The 23299-nt window shown below is 40.1% G+C and overlaps 1 protein-coding gene across 2 annotated transcripts in view; it reads right to left on the bottom strand.

Annotated features, from left to right (window-relative positions):
• The window catches only part of CMSS1 (cms1 ribosomal small subunit homolog), a 223559-nt gene that overhangs the window by 6319 nt on the left and 193941 nt on the right, over positions 1–23299 (bottom strand). For both annotated transcript variants that reach the window (XM_030960327.1, XM_030960335.1), the window contains exons 2-8: positions 14561–14661; positions 9839–9910; positions 6095–6224; positions 3378–3437; positions 2571–2673; positions 1087–1147; positions 165–252 (exon numbers count right to left, since the gene is read on the bottom strand). In XM_030960327.1, coding sequence (XP_030816187.1) covers positions 165–252; positions 1087–1147; positions 2571–2673; positions 3378–3437; positions 6095–6224; positions 9839–9910; positions 14561–14661 — 615 coding nt within the window. The remainder of the gene's footprint in view (positions 1–164; positions 253–1086; positions 1148–2570; positions 2674–3377; positions 3438–6094; positions 6225–9838; positions 9911–14560; positions 14662–23299) is intronic.

The following is a 23299-nucleotide window of genomic DNA, read 5'->3' as shown; positions in this document are numbered from 1 at the left end:
GACCTTGTTTTGACTGACATAGCACAAGTGAAGAAATAGAACCATACAGTTTAGTACGTGAAATCTACACGCTCATGTCAACCTAAAAAAAATCAGTTTAAGTTTCACTTCTCATGAGCCCAAATATAAAATGCCCAGGGAGGAAACCCTCCTTGTTCTCCTACCTTGCTCCACTAGTGTCTTTACTCTCCCAGGAGTTCCAACCCCAATGTGGAACATGCCTTTCTCCAACATATTCATTTGTTCCTTTATCTAATTTGAAGAGAGAAAGAAAAATCAACAGTAAACCCATAATTGTTCTAAAATTTCTTCTCAAGGAATTGGAAGTAAATTCAAGATCTCATTGTATTTCTTTCTAGAACACCATCAAGTAACAAATTATATTTGCCTTTCAAATTGTCAGATGATTATATCTGGAAGAAAGTTTAAGAAATATAACAAGCCAGCTGGGCATCACACTTCTCTAGAAGTTGAATCTTTTTTAACTCTAAAAATCTGCTATTGCACCAACTATTTTTGGAGGTGAGAACAGCAAGAATCCTTCAGCATTTAAACAAATGCTCTGGAATACTGAAAAATTTGAATTAACTCTGAAGTCCTTCAAGATGAAGATAATGGAAAAAGGTGAAATAAAGCAAATGACATTTGTGTATTTGACAGCATTTATATCAAAAGCCAAGCGTCCATTCATTATTCCCAATAATTTGTGCTTTTTAACAGGTATGGATACTGGGGATCCAGGCATTCAATTTTCAGAATCCAAATGTGGGTGGTGGACAGTTTGCTTGCACAGACCTGTGTGTGGGTGAGCCTTCTGGCACTGAATGAGCACTTGATGGGGATGTGGAACAGTGAAACTCAGCAGGTGTACAAGCATCTACACTCTGCACAGGGTTGCACCAGAGCTACTGGAGATGGTGCTTAGTGAAATTCTTCACACTGCAGCAATGGGCTACCAAAGGAAGCACTACCTAAAGCAAGGAACCTCATATGAACACTGTATGAAAGGCACTACTGCCAAAGGATTTAAAAAGAAAATCATATCATACTATTTAGCTGTTTACTTGCGCTATTAAAATTCCCTACCTTTATGTGCTTTGCAAACAACTTGATGACTCTGCAATCTCCTTTAAAGGCTGTCATTGACCTAATAATAAAAAAAAAATGAATGGTGAAGTACGAGAAGCAGGGCTGGGCTTAAGACCACACATGAGGAAAGAAAAACCAACTGGCATTTCTCAATACATTTGAGACACACACAGTCCCCCAGTGAACTCTGCTTGTACTCTGAACACTGTGTACATTCTTGTTTGCTACTCATCAACAGAGATCAACAACTGGACAGACACAGTGGAAGATACCAGGGCAAAATTGTTTAGATAGCTTGTCAGATAATATTTAATATTACGGCCTGTGCTTTCACAGCTAGCTTAGTTCAAAACTGGTTAATCACCAAATCCTAATTAAAAAATGATTCAGTTACTGAGATAAAGGCATTAATGAATTTGAGTGTGTGTGCAGAAAAGAAAGGATCTGTATGGACAAATCTACATTTCACAGTCTTCCTACAGCATGGCTGCTGGGAAAACCTAGGCTGCCACTGTCTTTACTGCAGACATTGTCCAAATTCCAATTAACCAAACTAATTTGTTAGAAACCTTGACTTGTTTTTCTGACACTCCATTTTGGCACGCCATAACAACTCTGTGTTCTGTATTCCTCAAACAGGAGACAACATATTCAGTATTTGTTGAATGTCATTTAAGACAGCTTGTTCTGCATGCTTCTTGCCGCGCAACAAATTTTTAATTTGCAAAGCTAAAGGTTTATCTACGTCTAAACCACCTAAGTCCCAGGTGCTAGTCTCTGCATGCATGACTAGCACTTATCTGCCTTATCTATGCTTATATCTGTGTCATGGAATCAAACTTCCCAAATCTTCATCTCAGTTTGTACTGACAGGTAAGTAGGGTCAAGACACAGAAGACAACCATGAAATTTGTGAGGTATCCATCAATTCATCAGAGTCATCAAAACTTCTGGCATGAGAAGCAGAAGGAAAGAGAAGGGGAAAAAATGGGGACAGAGCACACTGAAAATTGTCATTTCTGCCCAGCAGTTTTGCCAGCCTGAGCCAGGTGAGAACAGCTGAGAACTGACACAGACCTGGAAGCACTCAGGCTAGACACACCTTGGCACCCTGAAATGCCATGTCCTCACTGCCTTTGGTGCAAAGCCTTGACTTCTAGTGGTGGATCATGATGCTTTATGGGCTTCATGTTCCGAAGTATAACATGTCCCATGTTTCCACTAAATTGGTTACACTTTACTTTTGTTTTTTAACAAAAGTAGCACTTCCCAGGCAACTGAAGTACTGAGCATTAATTGAGTCCAAAACCGAGCTCCACACTCCCAGAGTTTAAAGAAGGAAGGGATAGTGCATCAGTTTGAGGCAGTGAATTTGCTGGCTAGCAGAGGACAGTGTCCCAGTTTTGCCTTTTTGCCTGTGGTTCCAAGCCAAAACTCCTGACTGACTGCCAACCTCAACACAGCCCTTGCTGTTGACATACTTGATGAGCTCCAAGGAGCGGAGGGCAGAGCTGCAGAGAACCAGCATCACCACTGACTTCTTCTCCTTGTGGCTTCTCCGAAGCTTCACCCACTTAGGACAGACTGCAATGGAAAAGCCCTTGTAGCCACAAAAAGTACTGCATGCCACAGTTTTAAATTACTAGAGTACATGATGAATGGTAGCCAGCAGCAAGAACACACATACTGACTCCTCTGAGGTCTGGAACTTTGGCATCGCTTTTGCATTTAGTCATGGCTGAGAAACTGGAAAATGGAATGCCCAAAATAAATAAAATACAGAAATATCACATAACTGAAGAAACTAGATAAGCATTAACAATCAACAGTTTTTAAGGTGATGAGCCTGTTGTCTTCATTTGCCACACATGGCAATTTGTATCAGAGAAAATCATCTGCAAAGATACATTTACCAGACCAGAAGTTCTATATAAATATACAAGAGAAAAAAAAATTACTTGGTTCATGACAGCAGACAGCTGCAGGACTTTCATTCTAAGATAATACATACACATACTCATGAAGCCACAATAAATTACTGACAAATAATCCCTAGCAATTATAAGAAAACCTAGAACATTTTTGATACAAAAAAAAAAGTGATAAACTAAATAAATAAGAGCCAGAAAAACAAGACCTGTCATTAAAAAAAATAAAAGCCTTAAAGTAATTAATATTTCATAACAAACAATATTTTTATATGTTCATATAAACATATAAAAATGCAGTAATATTGTCTTAATAATATTTTTCATACAACTTTCATCCAGACCACCATTTAAACTCACTTTCCTTCAGGTATGAAGAAAAACTGTGGGTAAGATCATTGGCTGGCAAAAAGCAGGAATCTGAAAACATAAAGGAAAAAATATTTTTGTTGGTGTATTTTAACGGCAAAGGGAGAACATATGTTTGCAGCAAAACCACTAGTTATGTTGATGGAATCCCACCTTCATAAATCCATCATCAATAAATTACCATTTCTGAAACAAAAATTAACATAGAAGAAACTTTGTATGGGTTAAATCAATGAAGATAACATCTCTGAATTCCAATTTCTTTTTTTTCTCCCAGCCTGAAACCTTGAATACTGTGCTGCAGTACAGGTGTGATCACATGCTTTAAAGAAAGTTTTCATACGTCTTTGCCACAATGAATCAAAGCCTCAGCCAAAAGCCTTACACCCCTAGACTGTTCCTCCAATGTACCCGTGATGAAATATGTTTGTACATCCCCCAAATGATTCATACTGTGTAAATGCAAGAATCTACCAATAATTTACTTGTCAGTAAGTTTGCTCACCTTCTGGTCTTTCATACTGTGGCAACCCACCTAACTTTATCAACCCTAACAGCAACACCTCCACTGCATTTTCAGTGCCTTCTCTTCCTCCATTTCCTGATGACTTCCTTTTCTCTGGTCACTGTTACAGTGTCTTTTAAAAGCACTCTTTGGTAGATATGCCCTTTAATTTCATATACTGGCAATGAAGATTCTAACATTTTCTTTGGAAGGTCCTTTCTCATGCCTATACAGAAAATCAAAGTTCTTAAAAAGGTGATTAAAATTCCATGGTCTGAAAACTTGCTACTGTTGTTAAGGGCTCTTTGCCTGATGGAACCACATGCTTTTGCAGAGCATTAACAGTTCTTCTGTCCTTAAAGACTTACATATTTGTCACCATCTTTCATGAAGCACAGCCCCTCAGGGTGCCCACGATGTTTGCTAACACATTTTCTAAACTAAGGAGGTTTCTTTGAAGACATTATTCATGTTCATATGGATGGTGCACTGTGCTAATGCTGAGAGCATCCATCCAAGACCTCCATCAGAACACACAATGCGACAAACTTGCTTTGTAGCCAGTGCCTGGCTCTAAGTCCTGTCTTGCTAAAGACTTTTATTTTGCACTCATTCCTATTAAATCCTGAGACTGACATTTACTGGAACTTGAGCTTCAAAGGAAGTGAATATATACAACTTAAGCATCAGCAGCTGATTTACTTTAAAAATCATGTTTAAAAGATGCACTTGATGCTTGTGGGGCTGGGCAGGGGCTGATCTCCTGAATACATGTTCTCATTAATGACTGACAGCTCAAGAGGTCCTTTCTGAAGGACACAGCCTCAGTCACTGACTCCTCACCAACGCTGCAGTATTTACAACAGTTTTAAATAGAAGTTTCAGAAAAGGGGGGGAAAGAAACACAGAGCTCCAGACTGCAGCAAGAGACCATGCTGACTTTCTGACCAACCCTGACCTTCTGCACTTTGCCAGTGAACAGGGACACACCACTCCAAAGTAGCTGCTTGTTATTTAGTCAGTGCTTTGACATGAATGACTTGACAGCTGTACAAGTTCATAAACTCCTTGGCACTCTAAGCCTTCACCTCCCAGCAAAAAATTAAGGAAAAAATATAGCCATCCAACACATATGGAAATGAGTCACTTCAGTAGCCCAAAGGGCTCTTTTAATAAGAAAGAAACCAAACCAATTTATTATTTCCTAAAAATCTTATATACCAAAAAAACCTTAACACAAGCTTTTCAAAGAAATCTATACGGGATTTCTCCAGGTTTTCTAGATCCAGTAACAAAGCTGAGACTGCCCCACAGAAATAAAGAAGGGTCCACCTAGAATCATGAGGATTAAGGAAGAGCACATTTACCTAGAGAGACAGGCTTATGCATTAATAAAGCAAAAGCACTGCTGGACTAGAAGGCTCCTGCATTGGGCATAGGTCACTGACAGTTCAAGAAGTCCCAAAGGTGAGCGCAGGTTGGTACCAGGCTTCTGCTCTTCATCAGCCCTACCAACAACTAATGGACAGTGTCTCTGTCTGCACAGGAGAGGCAGAGAAGTTCAACATTGCCATCATCTCCAATGCAACCTCCAACTGACAGAAGCTAAGCCTGCTCTGTCCTGCTTTTTGCCTCTTCTATCTGGCTTTTAACTGGAGGGAGAATATATGGAACAAAAAGGGTCCCTATGGCTAAAATTTGGGCACTTCACATGGACCAAAATTATCACCTCAATTCATGCCACTCCCTGAAAAACCGCTGCATTCAAAATCTCATACCCATATGAGAATGATGCCTCATTATTTCTTTGTATATTTCTGTCAGGCCCTTATTATGCATTGACTCAGATAATCCCAGGAACAAAATACATCTCTCACAGCATCTTGGGAGCTACTATTAGGAATCATAAAATTATTATCAGAAAAGTCAGCTCCAGAAATTAATACTTTATAATAAAAAGAGATATTGTTCATTGCAATGTTTCATTTTCATTCCTCCAAGAAACCTCACATTTGTTCCAAAGAAACTAACATTTCAACTTAAACAGCAAATTAATATACAGAAAAAAGAAATATAAGAAAATATTTTCATTAAAAAGCACAACTCAATTATGTCCCAAAAGTCTTCTTTCCTCTGTGGAAAAAGAAGTCAACAGTATAATGAAAAAAACCAATGTTTATATATTAAATATAGGATAAGTTACCTGACAGCTTTAATTCCTCTATTTCAATCACAGAACGGTTTTCCCCAAAATGTTGACTAAGCAGATTTTGTAGATCTGCAGGGACACCAGGTTTTGGAGCAGATTTTTGCAGAACATCAGAAATCTTCTTCTAAAAAATCCAAGTAAAATGGATTAATATGGTATTTCTATACAGCTCTTTGGCTAGCTAACAACACTGCACATAAATGTTCCTCCATATCTTTATACAGTTATATCAGTTTAATTATGGCTTAATTGGGAAAACACCTTACAATGGGACAAGATTCCCTTTGCCTTTAGAGGGAATGCAGACTTCAGATGCAAGCTGAGCTACTTGGACAAGATGGTCTGTGAGCCTGAACATTAAAAATCTTGTGCACTCACCTGAAATGCTGCTGTAACAAAAACACAACTGAAAGCTGTTTTTTGAGTTTTGCTATTGCTACACTTTAGTATCAGATTGAAAGTTCAGGCTTTCCCCCCCTAATTTGTTTTAGTTTATTATTCTTAAGGCATAACAACAGGAATTAAATGATGTGAGGTGGTTATATTTTGATTTAAAGAAGGTAGCTATCTATCTATATTTAGAAGGGAAGATGGTTAGCTATATGCACAGAATACCATGCCAGGGTGATGAAAATTCTGTTAAAACAACAGAACCACAGGTCAAGCAGCAGGAACTCACAGCTGCTTTCTTCTCCCACACTGTATTTAAAAAAAAAAAAAACCTACTAATTTTTAGAGACTGAACATGAGTTCATAATGATTGTGTTTTGCACCTTTGGAATGTTACTAAGTAACAGGTCTGAATTCTCCCCGAAGTGAAAGGATTGCTGTATTTTTTGCCATAATTATATGGGATATGTGGGTAGAATAGCCCAAGGTTCCCATTGACTGATCTGCCAGCATTTAAGAGAAGCAAATGATAAGTATTTTAGAAAACAGCAAATTTGCAAGGATAGAGGCAGTCTGGAGAGAATGACAAGAATGTGATGCCTTTCTAGTTCTTGCTGAGATGTGTTTAGATTTTGAAAGGACAGCTCAGGGTTTCTCAGCTGTGTAAGCTAGACTGAACTCATCATCAAGGGGACACAGGGTAGCATAAGTAGAAATGAAAAGGAGCAGAAGGGTGTGGTGAGGATGGAACAAAAGGGTCTGTATTTTTGAGGCAAAGGGGGATTTCACAGAGATGAGGTGGATCTGGAAGAATTTTTGGCAGCTTTGGAGGGACGGTGGGTACCTTCAGTTTGGCAGGGTGAAGTTCAGGACAGCAAAGATCAATGAAAATTTTGAAGAGAATATGGCAGGAATTTTACTGTCAGGGACAGACCTTCTTCCATCCATTCTTTCCCTCAGTCCATCTCAGCACCCACTCCCTCCTCTCTTCCATTCCCCATCACTCTGTCTGTCCCTCTTGCTCAGTACAGCCCAAATACTCCAATAACAGCAACAGGAGGGGCAGAATGCTGAACAGGGAAGGGCTTTGCTGCCAAAACAGCAAAGGCAAGGCAAGCACTGCCTCTCCCAGCCTTTGCCACTTTGGCACTGCCTGTTTCACCCCTGCTAAAAGTCACCCGTGGGTTTGCAAGACCCCAGCTGAGCCTTTGACAGTGGGTGACATGGACATGAAGTGATTTTGCCTTCCTCTCAGTCTAGCTTTGGCCTGGTGCAAAGCCCTCTGCAGTCCCTGGAAGACTTTGAAGAGGACCTCTGGCTGTTCTGCAGGTTTCTGCAGTGCTTCCATCTGCAGCATTCCTTCCCAAGATTCCCCTTCACTTACCACTGTTGTATTTTCCTGCCATGGAACAAGTGTCTTCCCAAAGCATGACCAGAGGCCGTGGGAGCACAGCCAGCTCCCTGTGAGACCCACAACCAAACCTCTCCATTGTTCTGCCCAACAACCCCAGATGCTTTTCCCCAGCCCTGCCTCACAAGCTGCCTCTGAATTGACCCACATTTGGGAACCTCTGATTTAGCAGACAGCAAGACAGAACTATCAGGCTCATTTTACTTGGTAATTCAGTGTAATTCACAGGACTGTTATGTCATTCATTGTGCCACTTGGTTCCTTCAGAAAAATTATTTCCCTCTGGAGGGGAGAAGCCTGATACAACGAGAAATTCTTTAAGAGCAAGAGCAAGGACACCTGAGCAAACTCTCTTCCTTCAAGGAATGCTGTGGGGAAACGTTCCTCATGCAAGAAGTTTTATTATTTTTCTTCCAATTCATTCCAGATGCTTAAAAACAAAAGGGCTTTCCCCCTTTTCCTTACTTTTGGAGACAGCACTTTGTGTGGAAGCCACAGATCAACATAATAAATGTTTCCTGATGAGATTTTTTGACAGGCTGTGTATGCCAGCTTAGTGGCCCACTGCAAGCAAAGGTGTAAGTAAGCAGCTGCTGTTTGCCTGAGAATGGGATTTCTTGCTAGGTGAGTTTGCCAGGCTCTGCCATGGCATGCCTTTACTGTGGCTCCAGTGGAGTGAGTGCTGCACTTACTCTGCCAGAGCCACACTGAAAGCAAAATCCCACTCTTCCCTCTTCCCATTCCCTGGATGGTTAAGAGGGCTAACAGAACATAAAAAGGCCACCCCTCAACCTTGTGAGGGTGCCAACTATTTACAGTCTGTCCCCCTACAGAAAGACAATTAACTTGCCTGGTGCCAGATAATCTCCATTTAGACTGCCGGGTGTGTTTGTTGTTGTGGGTGAGGATGGAGCATGGCCAGAGGGACAATACAGAGTATTTATTTATATACTTATGCAGAGAGGAGAGGAGTGAACAAGGACAGTCCTTGGCTCAAAAGATGGAACAGCAGCTGGAGCCTGACCACACTGTGGGAATGGGTCAGATTCTGCAGCGACTGAAGTTCCACCTTTCTTCCATACAGTCACCCTTTCCTGGTGGGCAACACTTGCAGGTGGGGTGTAGACATACACAACCTGTGGCAGAATCAGCTGTTGGTTTCTCTGGGTCTGGACTGAAGGCACTTGAGATGGCAGTCCATGTTCAGACTCAGGTGTTTATTATTTCTTGTCAGTAAAGCAGTCTCACTACTCTGAGTTTGGCAGCTTTTCATTAGCAAAGCACAAAATGGGTAACAATCTTTTGTTACAAGGTCTTTTAAGACTAAACTATCCAATTAAGAACTGACACCTAGATTATTTTCCCTTTTAACCCAATAACTGATCCCACAGAGCCCACAATGCAGACTTTTCTGCCCAATCACAAAATGCCACCCGAACCCATGAAGAAGAAGGAAGAAGAAGCATGAAGAAGAAACCCAGGATGACACCCTGTGCCCTCCATCTTGCTTCCATCCACAAAATACTAAAAACCCCAAAACTTAAATTTCTCACCAAGTGACACACCTACACTACTCTCTATAATCTACTGCACACTTTTGTGGATTCTAGTCTATCCTAAAGTCCAGGAAACTTTCTCCATGAATGAGGGTCAAAGTCAGTGCTCCCCTGGGGGTCAGGACGCCCCAGAGCAGACAGAGAAATATTCCCAGTGCCCTGGGTTTCCACAACAACCCTTGAGTGGAACACAGACATAATGCCACAGGTAAGGTTGGGAACAGGTATCTCAAGTAAGGTTTAAAAATTAGGAATTTTCCTTCTTCTCTAAAAGAGGCTGCAATATTATGACCACATTACTTCTCATCACCCCATTCTGCATCTTGTAGCAGCATACAAACCCACTGGCCAGACCCCAAACACACTCTGGGACACTCATACCTTCTTCCTCCTCTTTGCCTTCACAGCACTCTCTTGCTTTTCTTCAGGTTGACTTAAAAAACACTCTGTAGGCTGCAAAACACATTAAAAAATAAGGTAAGAAAAAAAAGTCACCAAAGGAAGGCAAAGGAGGTAAGAGGAGATACAGAAACGATAATGCTGGGCTAGGAAAAAACAATTAAAACTGACCTTCCCCACCCATAGAAGGAATCAAATCCTTACCGTTATATGTATATAAAGTAGTTTTGGAACTGAGATTGCTGTTGCAACCAAGAGAGGGAATAAAAGAAGAGAAAATTGAAGTATTCAGGGTGTAGTCATAATTCCATAAAATGGTGAAAAGCAGGTTTTAATACATTAAAAAAAATTAAGGAGGAAAACATGAACAAAATCTACCACTAAATTTATATTTTTTATCTCTCCTATTGAGAATGATAATTTTTCTAAACTTTGCCAGTGGTGTTCTAAAATAACTGGGTCTGAGGTGAGCATCCAGACAGTAAAAATAACATGGAACTGGGCAAGATTAATTAGAAACAATCATGCTCTGAAGTTCTTTCTACACTTGTAATACAAAATGTAGGAAAACGTTACAGATGTGTCCTACCCCATTCTTGCTTTGACTTTTCATGGGAGGCAGGGTCAAATACACGCAAGAAAAATACATGGTGCTATCATTAACCCTCTTTTGTGCCTGAGTGAACAGGCTGAATTGGTCCATTTGTACCAGAGTCCCTGCTCACATAATCCAGGGCTAGGATTTGACTGTAACCACCTAAAATTGTCCAAAACAGAGGAAGCAAGGCACAGACCTCTTTTGTTATGAGTGTAGCAATTCTCTTTTCTTTTGCCTTCTTAGGGCCTTCTACCTAATGGAAGTGTAGATTTATCTACATAGAAAGGCTTTGGAACTTAATAAGTGACTTCATGAAGAGCAATGGGAAAATAGGCTGAGCTGCAGGAAAATGCTCCACACCATGATGATGCATTTGGCTGCAAAACTTGCTCTTGTGAGAAAATGTGGAGAAGACTCATCACATGGAGCATTAAAAAGCTCAGGAACAGCAAATCCAGCACTCCTCCCTGGGGAAAGCATGAAGGAAAAGTATCTACAGGAAAGTTAGCCTAGCTGAAAGCCAGAGAAGCTGCTCCTTTGCTGCCTTGGGAAGGCAGGTTCAGTCAGGCCAAGAGGGACAAAGGAAAGCAAAGAGGAGTTCAGAGTATCTGGGCCTTTCTGAGCCCTCCTTGCACTACCCCACCTTAGCAGGAGGACACTTCATGGCAACTGGTGCTAAATGACCCAACCCAGCACACTCCTGCCTGTCCAAGCACACTCTCACAGCCTTATCACAGAAGCATGTTTTGAGGTTTAGTTGTTTATATTATGCCTTCATTTTTCTTTTCCTCCCCACTCCCCTTGCTAAATCAGCTATTAAAACAGGTAACCACCATGCTCAACACAAATAAATGACCTCTTACTCTCTGTGCTGTGATGCACCCCCGGCCACTGCCCTTGCCAAGGTGGGTGTATTGTACAGCAGTGGCTCTGAAACCGGTTAAGGATTGAAATGAAACTTAGGAATTACCAGAGAAGGTTTGGCTGGGGACTTGCTACAGCTAGCAAAGCACTCTAAAGCTACAGCTGGAATGTAACACAGCCTGCATCAAAACCCATGAGAAGTTGTGATAGGGATTATATCTTGCCTCAAAACCAGAAATCTGTCCCTGTGATTTTCTCAGCTATAAACAAAGATTATCTTCAATAGAAATGAAGGGAATGACTGCAAGTGGAAACTCACTTTAATTAACAAAATTCTTCCAGAGTTAATATAAGGTTTTTTTACTTTATTTTTGGTTTGTTGCTATTTTAAAAATCTCTGTCCTGACTCTGATTCAAGTGTTTTTAAACCACCACCATACGTTTCTTCATTCCTATCCCTACCATTAGCATTCCCAGACATTGAGACTGAAACAGAGCTACCCTCTACTCTACTCTTACACATCCCAGCTGTCCAGAGATACTTAAAGGCCATTAGCCAGGTGTTTTAATAATAAATTTTATGTTCAACATCATATTTTATGCAGAGAACACGCCTTTGCATTGCTTCAGTCAAGGGCTACCTACAAGCAATCAAAAAGTCAGAGAAGGGCCAACCTGAAACTCTGTCCTCCAGTAGAGCTGGATGGTTCCCTATCCCAGTGGTGCTTCCAGCATACTGAAAAATGCCACTCATCCACTTTGGGCCCATTTCTCCCTTCTTATACATCATGAACTGCTTTACATAACTCTGCAAACACTCCCAACTTGTATCTGTATGAGCAAAGAATGAAATGCGCCACACAGCTGAAAAAATTGCTCTGAAAGAAAAAACTTCTCACTGCTAAGCCTTCATTCAAATATTTGAAAGTACCACCAAATGCCATGACTTCTTTTTTGAAGGCAGTATGCAACCCTTTCTTTCAACAGCCACAGAAAAAGCAGGCAACAAAAGCACACAGCAGGCTTGTAGTCAAAGCCTTGCTTCCTTAGAGAGAAGCATGTTAAGTCTCAAAATTGCCTCCTCTCCACTGCATATATATATTTAGGCATATATATATATATTATGCCAAAATTATTAGCCCAGCAATAGGAAATCCATGTTATTCAGACATTAAAAATAGTGACATAAAAAGAGAAATTTTGTGGTGGTGAATGGCTGTAAACTTACAGGTCTTTGATGATCTGCATCTAAAATATTTCAGCATCTGATCTATCCTGAACTTCTGACCCCTATCCAAGCATTAGTTGCCTACCTACTCATGCAATAGCTCTTTGCATGCCACCCTTAAGAAAAGGTCATTTCCATGCTTTTCTCATGTGAGACACAAAGCAGACAACCACTGTTTTTTTGACACTGCTCCCTCATGCTCTGTGTTTTTATGCTCTTTTTACATGGAAATTCTTAAAATGCAGAAAACAGGAAATTTGTGCCGAGACCAGTGATTTATGAACTAAAATGTCATAAATTCCTTGTTTGTTAATCATACACAGAGCATAAAATATTTCCTGTATTATATTTCTAACCTGCTTTTTTTCTTTACACGTTGCCAAAGTGATGGGAAATTCAAATGCAGAGTGAAAACAGTCTTGCATGTGTGTGAAAGTTTACATTCCAGGTCAACCACATACTCTGACTTTTGGGGTTTGTGACAAAGTAAACACATCACTGCATCACTCAGACTGGAGAGAGATCACTCATTTCTCTGTAAGCCTGAGCACAGCCTGCAGACATGGAACATGGATGCTCATAACTGTGCTGGGTTGTCTCGCGACAGGCTCTGAGGTGCCAAGTCCATTGCAGAACAACTTCCAGCCTCTGAATAAGGCAGCATGAGTAAAATGGGTTATGTTATTTGCACCAGAACTACAAAACCACCAGCTGTCCATAAATAAGTGATTTGGTATGTCTAAAAGACAGGCAATAACCCATCCATGACTCTGAGCTCCCATGAAGCGTTTCCCTCTTGCAGTTTCACATCTAAACATCGAATTACCTGATTCCAACATGCAGGCTGATATTCTTTATATGACAGAAAGAGCAGTGGTAGGTGTTCTGCTACAGCTGAGCAGTGCCAGGCTACCTTGGTAAGTAACTTGTGTTGGCTATCCTTTCTAAGGCTCTCATAAAAAAGGTCAAGCAACCCTTCCAAACAAAGTGTCTTAACCTACTTCTAAATGCCTAAGTGAAAATGGTGATAAAAGGTGGCTCCATAAGAATTCTCACTCCTCAGCATCTGACCCCCTGGCAGAGCGTGTACGAAGGCACTTCAGCTTTCTCCTGTATTGCTTGATTCTCTTTCCTAATCAAAACATTGATCTCATTCAGATATTTGGATCACTTCACCTTTGGTCTCTTTGGAAAGACATCCAAAAGCATAGTGACTGCTACCACGTTGTTTACACTTCTCTGTTACAAAAAAAGAACATCCCTGCAAATGGCTTTCACTTGGGCAGTTGCCTAGGCATTACAGAGTGAATTTACTATTGACCCAGGGGTCAAAATTGATATCCATAACCTCATGGAGAGAGAGCTTCCAATGTAATTTTAGCTCTCTGACAGCCACTCAGTCAATTCTCCTGGGTGGTATGAGGAAGGCAGAACAAATTTACCTTAAAACAAGAAACTTTGTAATATCAGCCAACCTCTAGATGACTTTTTCCCTCAAACTGGGGTGATGCTGATGTTCCTTGGCATACTCCATGTAATGCTGAACAACACAGTTCCTCTTGGCATTAAATGAAGGTTTTAGCAGTGCAAGGGTAAGAAAACATCAGTCTATGAAGACCTAAATTCTTTTTCACTTGGACCTTGAACTGGGGACATGCTTGGGTAGATAATCTGTATAACAAGTAAATATGGCTTTCCAGACTTGTGTGTGCAGGGAAAGGGGAAAAATTGCAGGTGAGGATACTCAGTAGCACCATCCAGGCCTGCACCACTGGACAGTTACTTTGTAGGACAGGCCTGGCAACCTCAACTCACACAAAACCAACGTGAAGTTATTGCTGAAATGTACTAGTAGAATGTGATCATTTCCAAATAAGGCAACAGAATTTTAAAAAAACCCAAAAACTGAACAGATCAGAGAGAATGAAGAAAACTGTCCCTTTACTGAAAAAAAAGGACATTATGTTTCCCTATGCATTATCATTGTTGTGATACAATTAGTTAATTTACAGACCTGCTTTCTTTTCTTTTTCACAGCAGGCTTGGAATCTGAATCTTGATGTGTTGCTGTCCTGTTTTCACTTGCTTTTTCAATAGCTTCATCATCTGAAGGATCTAATAAGAAACAAAGAAGAGTTCTTGTTACTGTTTTTCAAATCCATCTAGCCATCTTTGCATTCAAAAACAGGTGTAAAATCTCTAGCTGAAAGGTTGTCACCATAATACAATCTCATTATTGGCAATAAATACAGCTGTAACAAATGCATTCTTCTTGCTAAGTTTGCTGATACTTCTTCCAAAATAAAGTTATTTCCTCCTACTAAAACAAGTCTTGCAGATGAAGGAAAAAAGATCCAAGCAAAAACATACAAAAATGCATGAAATCCCCATTCCAAGCTCCCAAATGCCTTACTGACACACATTAAAGAGGAAAAATTACACGACAGGTATAATGTTCTATTGTATAAAAAATATGCACACTTCCTGCAAGTACATTTTAATTGTGTCTCTTACTTCAGCAATAATTAGACAAAGGCACCACTCCCAAACTTTAAGCAGAACGTCCACAAGACTAAAACACACTGATGTTTTAAAAGACAACCAATTAAATTCAGGTGTCTCTACTCATTCTCTTCTTCTTCTCTTTTATCTACAGAGTGACTTGGGGGAAAAATAAATGCACAACAACAGCTCCCTCCAACAGTGTTATAATAGTGCTTTAGATGTATTCAAATACAGACTTCTACTGGGGACTGAGTTACTTCCCTGATTATAGCCAGAAGCGTTTTCATCCATCAAACTGAATTAATTCAGCTTCTGTAATTGGAATATATCTGCCCAACAGGTATTCAGTCATTATTGCAATCTCCTGTATTCCAAAGTTGTAAATTCACAGCTTCAAGATTAAGTTATTTATTTTGAAAAGAAAGGAATAGAAGGATTTCTTAAGCATCACCTGAAGTATAGATTATATAAATATATCTGTGCATCACTAACTGTGAATAGAGTAAACTGATGGCCAGAGAACATGAGAGAGAGAGAGAAAATCAGTTATAGCTGGTATTTACAAATTCCATGTTGAAATAGCTATTGACTGAAAAAAAGTAAGTGAAAGTATACATGAGAAATATGCAAAAGAATTTAAGTGAAAGGTAAGTAAAGGGATGAAAGAGGGGAGGGAAGAACCTCTATTAATCCACAAATGTACCATTATATATTATGTGGCAATAAGGCAGTGGCTTTAAAAATCCTAATGTGACAGAATGGGTAACAAAATGGGTACATATTTATTCCTAGAAAGACACCATCTCATAATCTTCACTCCTTTTTCCCACCTTGAAAAGCCTGTGTAACAGTCAACACCCTAAAGTTGGGGTCCGACAGTTCTTAGGAGTTCAAGAAAGTTTAGGAAGTTGAAAGATAGTAAAGAAAATCAGTGAATGTTTTAGCAGGTTGGATGCCATTTGTCATGAAATCTTACTTGGTATAGACTAGATTCTTGGCAAACCACAAGAGCTTTAGAAAGAGAGCAGCAACTGAGAAGAAAATTTGTTTTCTGTTCAGTAAGAGACTAAGTGACTCCCAAGTGAAGAGGGTAGATAAATATGTTAATGAACTTAATTAAAACCAAAATAAATGCCATGGAAGAAATGACAGGACTTGTTTGTATCTCAATATAGAATGAAGTCATTCTGAAATCTTAAAATAGGAATTCACCAAGCTCTAGAGCAAATGCAGGAATGTGTGCAGCAAGTGAACATCACAGCTCAGCTGACCTGTCTTTTTCTCTCCCCTTGCAGGCACAGCCTCAATCAGAGCTGAATGGACTGTGGCCACATGAGTGCAAGAGCCCGGGCAGAAATGATGTGCCTAGTCCTGTACAGTCAACACGTGGCAGCAGGTGAACAGGGAAACAAAGAAAGCTCAAAGTTTGTTGGACAAAGCTTTTCCTTACATTACAGAGCAAATATCTTTCTCTCAAGGATGTCCAAGTGCTCCTGTACCATTGTTCCAGATTGCAAGGCAACATGTATTCTATTACCATCTGTAGGGCAGTTGTCTTTCGTCAAGTGGGCAGTTTTCCTTATCTCTCTCTGAGTGATCACAATCACTCCTCCCTCGGGAGGGGACATCTGCTGATAACAGGCTATTGAATGTCACTGTATGACTGATAAGAACTATAACATCCCATTGTGAGATGCTCCGCCCAGAGGGAGGAGCCAAGAATTACTACCCAGATATAATCTGTAGATTCTGGAACACCAGCATGGCTTTTCCACTGGGTTCCCAGAGGAACAGCTGCCTCTTCCACTGGATCTTCAGAGGAAGACTACATCTTTCTACAGGATCCCTGCTCCAGCAGAACCACACCTGACACTCCAGGAGCACTGCAGCCACATTTCCAATTAGACTGCTACCAACACCCTGACCAACAGGGTGTCAGGTTGAGTTCTGACTGTCAGTGTTGTTCTAGTGTACTGCATTGTTTATTTTATCCTTTTATTTTCTTCCCTATTAAAGAACTGTTATTTCCTGCTCCCATATTTTTTGCCTGAGAGCCCCTTAATTTAAAATTTATAGCAATTCAGAGGGGTGGGGAGGGTTTATATTTTCCATTTCAGGGGAGGCTCCTGCCTTCCTTAGCAGACTCCTGTCTTTCCAAACCGAGACAACCATATGGCTGTCCCTGCACAGCAGCAGATCTTTCCTGCCTATTCCTTTCCAAAGTCACTGAGCATTTATGTCCCCCAGCCACTATGGAATCTCAGAGATAACACTTCATTAGAAGAAGCTGAAAAATCACATCATTCATCGTACTCCAGAAAGTTCAAAAGGTGTCTTGGCAATTCAGTGTTACCACTGGCCATTACCATGGCCTTGTTGCCCTGTGGATCACCCTTTCTCTGGCAAATTTATTTTGCTGTATCTTGGTAGAGCAGCTTCTGTATTTAAGGGATCCATTGCTGACTTCTGTCTCACTTTCCCTGACTCCAGAGATACTGAAAGAGCGACCAACTTTAAGAGTGACACACCAGTTCCACACCCCTGAGGTCTTGGACACACTGCACTGAAGCAGGCTGTGGAGAGATGATACAAATGAAGTACATCAAAGAAATCAGAACCTCTTCATCCCTCTCGCTCACTGCACTTGAGCCCCAAACACCCACTCCAAAATGAATTTGTGCATGTTTCACTGAACTGAACTGCTGTGTGAGCTCTTTCCAATGTGCCACATTGAAAAGAAATTAGAATCGCATCAAATAGATTCAGGGGAAGCTGCCTGTGATCTGCAAGCATTCCTTCTGAAATCCCACTTGGCATGCTCTGAAAGGCAAACAGGAGTTGTGTAAGTCTTAAATAACCTCTTCGCTTTCTCACAACTGATAGACATGCTGCTAGCAATAGCAATCTAAAACTGGACAAATGGTTTCCATGATCTGAAATAGCCTGACAATGTACCACCTGTTCACTGCTCATTTGAGTTTTGGACAGCACTTCATGGTGCAATGTCCTCTGCTCTCAGCAAGAAGCGAGAGACAAGGGCACAGACTCAGACTCAACAAACATCGGTTCAAATCTGAGCATCTTTCTGCAGTATCTTTATTTCATACAACTAGAGGACTTTCTATCTACTCCAGAAACAATCACCCATGTCCCAGTCAGGACAGCAGCTCGTCTCAAGCTGTAATTGTTTGTGACACCATGTCAGCTCCTGTGATGACAGGAACATTTTGTTGCAGGCATCAAAGTACCACAAGCCAGACTCTGCCAACCATGCTCACATTAAACTGTGTACCTTTCTCTGCAAATAGTTACCTTGATGTCAGCGGGGTTACTCACAAAATAAATCATAACTTGATGCAAATCTATGCAGAAGCTCAGAGATCACAAGCATGTCTGTAACAGACCAGCACTGTTTGCCCTGCTTTGAGGTGTTGAGCTTCCCAGGAGACCTCTCTCTGCCAGAACAAGAGAATTCACAAATCCTTCCTAAATAATAAGCTGGTGAAAATGCAGAACCTAACTGATTAATACAAAGTTGACTTTCATCTGGCTTGAGGTGCAAAGGAGCGGGCAGGCAGGCGCTGACAGGACACACTGCTTGCAGGGTGATGCTGTGGAGCACAGCAATTCTCTGCCTCTGCTTCCCTGAGACTTACACCACTTACACAGCCACAAGGTCATCCAAGGCATCTGAACAGTCACAAAATGCTCTCAATATAGAAAAATAAATGGGAATTCCACAACTCTCCACGTGTTTTGCTTTGGTATTACATCAGCAGCATGGCACATATTAACAGGCTTCCCAGTCATGAAGTATTTATATTTGACCTTATTTTGAAGCATGCAAAACTGGAAAAAAGCCATTTATGCTTCACACACACACACACACACACACACACACACATATAAAGACTTCTTCATTTATATCAATCACTGTTTAAAATCATCCAGTGTACTGGTTTCTAACTTCTTTCAAATTTAGTACTAACATATGCATGTAGTCTAAGCACATCAATATGTGTACTAATTATACACATGTAAACACTCCTATTAATACATACACATCTGCATGTTTATACACATTCATATAAAAAGTACAGAGATATTTAGATAATTTAACAGGTTCCCTTTAATAATCACCTTTATTAACTAATATATTCACAACGAATTCATATTTTTTCATTATTTACTATGGTATTTTTAAAGGCAAACAAGACCTTAATGATATAGGATGAAATGACATGTGCTTTGATGTCAATGCAATTTTGTTCATACAAAATAGCTGGTACATACAAATTTGCATTTGCTAGGCTGATTCACTGTTTCTGAGACTTTTGACCTTCACATGCCACTTTTCTACTGTGAAATTATTAACATAGGAGTTATAATGATGACATAAATAATTAATTCCTGTAAGAACCAAGGCTGACTGAAAAAGCAAAACTCTTCTAGGCAGGACACTTTCTAATGCCCCAAAATAAACAAAAAGTTATGACTGAAAATAATTTTAAAATTCTTTGGGAAATGCAGCTTGTGGTTCAAGCTGGCCTACCACTGAAATAAAGATAAATGCAGCTCACAGAAATTATGCCAGCCGTGGGAAGCCTGTTACAAGACAGGAATATGAAGAAAACAAAAGGAGCTTTTTGAGGGAGGGAGGAGGCAAGGTTCTTAGAACTCTTCATAATGTAGGAACAACCAACATGTAATTAAAAAGAAAACTTGGAATAGAAATATGTTGTTTTGCATACATACGGAAAGATAAATGAGAGAATAATTTCTGTTAGGTTTTGTTGGTTGTGTTTTTTGGGTTTTTTTTGGTTTTTGTTTGGTTTTTTTTTTTTGTTTTTTTTTTGTTGTTGTTGTTTTGGTTTTTTTTTTTTGGTTTTGGTTTTGGTTTTGGTTTTGGTTTTTTTTTCTGGAGCTAAGCAAGATCAGGCTTGATTGGAGTCCAAAAGGCTCCCAGTGACAGAGACCAGTACAAGACAAGTTCAGTTCTTACCACTAAATTATTCTCTGTGACAAGATTTGAAGGGAACCTGTTTTACATGCCCAGAAGGGAGAATCCCTCAACTTTTATTTGATGTATCTGCCTGCAATCAGACATATTCTGGGTCAGAAATCCCTGTTTTTTTCCCTTATGCTTTCATCAGGGCTATGTATCAGTACTAAACTAGAATTATATGAGAACAAAGTTTGTACAAAATTTATTATGCCCCCCCACCCCCTTTTCCCTTTCTGATTTCCATCCTTCTCTGCCTGTTCTAAAACTATCTCATATCTGAAATCAGATTTTAAATAAAGCCTCTGTCCGCTAATTTTTAATAAGAAGTTCAGTATACTGTGGAAACAGGTTTTGTATTTGTTATGCTCTCTTTTTAGTTTCAGATATGTTACAGGAAATTACGTGCTTGTCATGATTCTGCAGGTGGGTATAGTTCAGTTTGGGTGTGCTATGATGGATTAATTTCAGGCGGATTTGTAACTGATATTTTTATTTACTGGTTGATTAAATTGTACTGATCTGTGTTCATTAATCTGAGGCAAAATATTTACAGTTCTCCCACCTCTAAATTCAGTAGATTGAAACACATTTGATGCCAGTTAAAATGCCAAGTGTGTTGGGCACATCTTGAGACTTTTCTTAATTGCCATTTTTCTTTGCAAGGAAGGGAGAAGAGGGGCAGAGAAAAAAAATTCTGAGACTTCCTTATTATTCTCAGTTTTGCTATTAAAAACTGGCCTCAATCTTCAGTGGATCAGATTAAGTAATCTCAAGGTCAATGCAACTACTTGGAACTTTTCTCACTGCATCTCTCCTGCACGTCCCATCAGGTACACACAGTGCAAGGTCAATTAAATTTCTGCAAAATGTAACAGCTGTCAGCAAAATTGGCTCCCAAGTCCCTGTTCATCCTTGCTCAGCTGAGAGGGCTCCTGTTGCCAGCAGAGTTGTGCTGACCACAGTAGCTGGGCTAAAAGTGGCAATGACAGTATTTTACAGCACACCCCTTCTCCTGGAGGCAGCAGAGAACACAGGGCTCAGGTCCTGCCTCGCTGCCCACCAGTACCCAAACAACAGAGGAGCTCTTGTAAATGCAGCAGGCCTGGCTGGTGGGCTGGTTAACTAAGAAAAAAGGATTAACATACTTCCCTGACAAAAGGGAAAGGTTCTGCATAGCAGTGGGAGAAGGACGTACAGAATTCAGCATTTCACACAGTCCAAACTTAAATTACTCAGCTGTGTGTCAGCAGCACAGCTAACCACAAAAGGAGGATCTCTTTCATGTCTACCAGGTCAATCCTCCCTAAATTCCCTCTCTGTAGGCAGTGGATAGCTTTGATTTTCCCTGGGTAATAATAGCTCAGATACCCTGGAGCCCATGGTGTGAAGCCAGCTGGCCAAGCAATAGCCATGAAGCTCTTTTGGGGACTTCCAGACCACCAAATGGCTAAGAATGCAAATGTTGTTATTAATATGGTTCTTCAGACAAATTGCTGGCTATTTAGCATGGCAATACTTTAGAAATTTCTAGTAAATGAGATAAAAAATGTTAGACACAAAAGCAATCTTTCCTTGGGAAGATCACCACATAACCATTGCATCAAAAATAGCTACGACAGCATCACCATCCTTTTCTTTTCTCAGATTGCTCTGGCTAAATTAGAAAGGGTCCCCTGGCAACTCAAGAAAGATAAGTAATTCTCCCCATCACAGGCATGCATCAAGTGCAGTGAGTGGCACAACTGAGAAATCTAGATGACACATTACAAAAAAAAATAAAAATCCCCAAACAACAAAACATCTCCTTACCTCCTTGACTAAGGATTAGCAAAATAATTTAAAGCAGTAAAATAAGACAAGATCTAGTCTTAGAAATCAATACAAGAACATATTCTCACAAGAAATGAAAAAACAGCATTTAATTGTATCAAAAGATATAATATTACAGCTTAATGGAAAACTTAGGCAATTTTTGCAGTTTAGATTTTGCAAAATGGGCACATGAATCAAATGAAGTGTCTTATTCACAGGGCCTTAAAATATTTGGGTATTTTGACCATTTAGAACTAAAGAGGGAACACTGAATGCACTGGTACCTGTTATTGTCACTAGGAAGCAGAAAGCTGCACAGAAAGCTCTGTAGCAGGTTATTACCAGTTAGCAACCATTCCTCTGACTTTACCAGCCTGCTGCAACAGAGACAGAGCTGCCTCTCTGCTCAGGCTGAGACAACCTCCACAGGAATTACACATGGAGCCAGTGCTCCATCATCCCAAACCATGCACAGACCCCATGGTCTGGGCAGTTTTGCCTTCCAATCCCTACAAACTAAGGAGACCCTTCCCAAAACAGGTGCATTCCAGCACAGCAGGAAGTTTTGATGTCTCCAAGGATGCCTCAAACTGCAGACTTTACCTGCCAAGGTATTTGGAAAAAGATATTTCCAAGTGTGCTTGGGGGACACACCTGAGGGACAAACAGTGTGGGACTCAGCACAAACAGACACAGTTCTATCAAAGATTCAAAGGAGCTTCAGCTTTGTCCCCACAGGTAACATTCAGATAAATATAAACATAAACTTCTTCACACTCCAGCCAGGCTAAGCCTGTGCCAAGCCACTCTGTAGGAATTCCTGTAACAGCTCCTAAGGACTGGCAAAAGCTTGTACTAAAGTCAAAGATAACATTCTTCTGGAAATGCAAATCCTTTCCTGGGGCAGTTTGAAAGGCATATCTAGCACAAACAACTATTTTTGCCCAATAAATCCTGTGACAGGATATTCAGTTTAGGTTACACTTCTTTACCCTGATGGATAATTTAAATTAAAATCACTGTACATTCAAGCAAAAAAGAATAGGTCTTAATAGAATAATATCAAATTAATTTTCATTATACTCTGACATGATAAAAAAATGGTTTTTTTATTGTAGCCATGATATTTTCTGAAAAATCCTTTCCTTAGGATTTTTCTCCTGAGAAGCTGAGAGGCCTCAGGAACAAAATGTAAACAATGATTATCTGCTGCTGTGGAATGCAACAGGTGCATCTTTGATTGGTCTCATGTGGTTGTTTTTAATTAATGGCCAATCAGAGTCAGCTGTTTGGACTGTTTCGGTCAGTCACAAGCCTTTGTTATCATTCTTTTTCTATTCCTTGCTAGCCTTCTGATGTAATCCTTTCTTCTATTCTTTTAGTATAGTTTTAATATAATACAAATAATAAAATAATAAATCAGCCTTCTGA

This window comes from Camarhynchus parvulus, chromosome 1, assembly GCF_901933205.1.
Source record: "Camarhynchus parvulus chromosome 1, STF_HiC, whole genome shotgun sequence".
NCBI lineage: Eukaryota > Metazoa > Chordata > Aves > Passeriformes > Thraupidae > Camarhynchus > Camarhynchus parvulus.
Note: the sequence above shows the minus strand (reverse complement) of the source record. Positions and strands in the feature narration are given on the sequence as shown.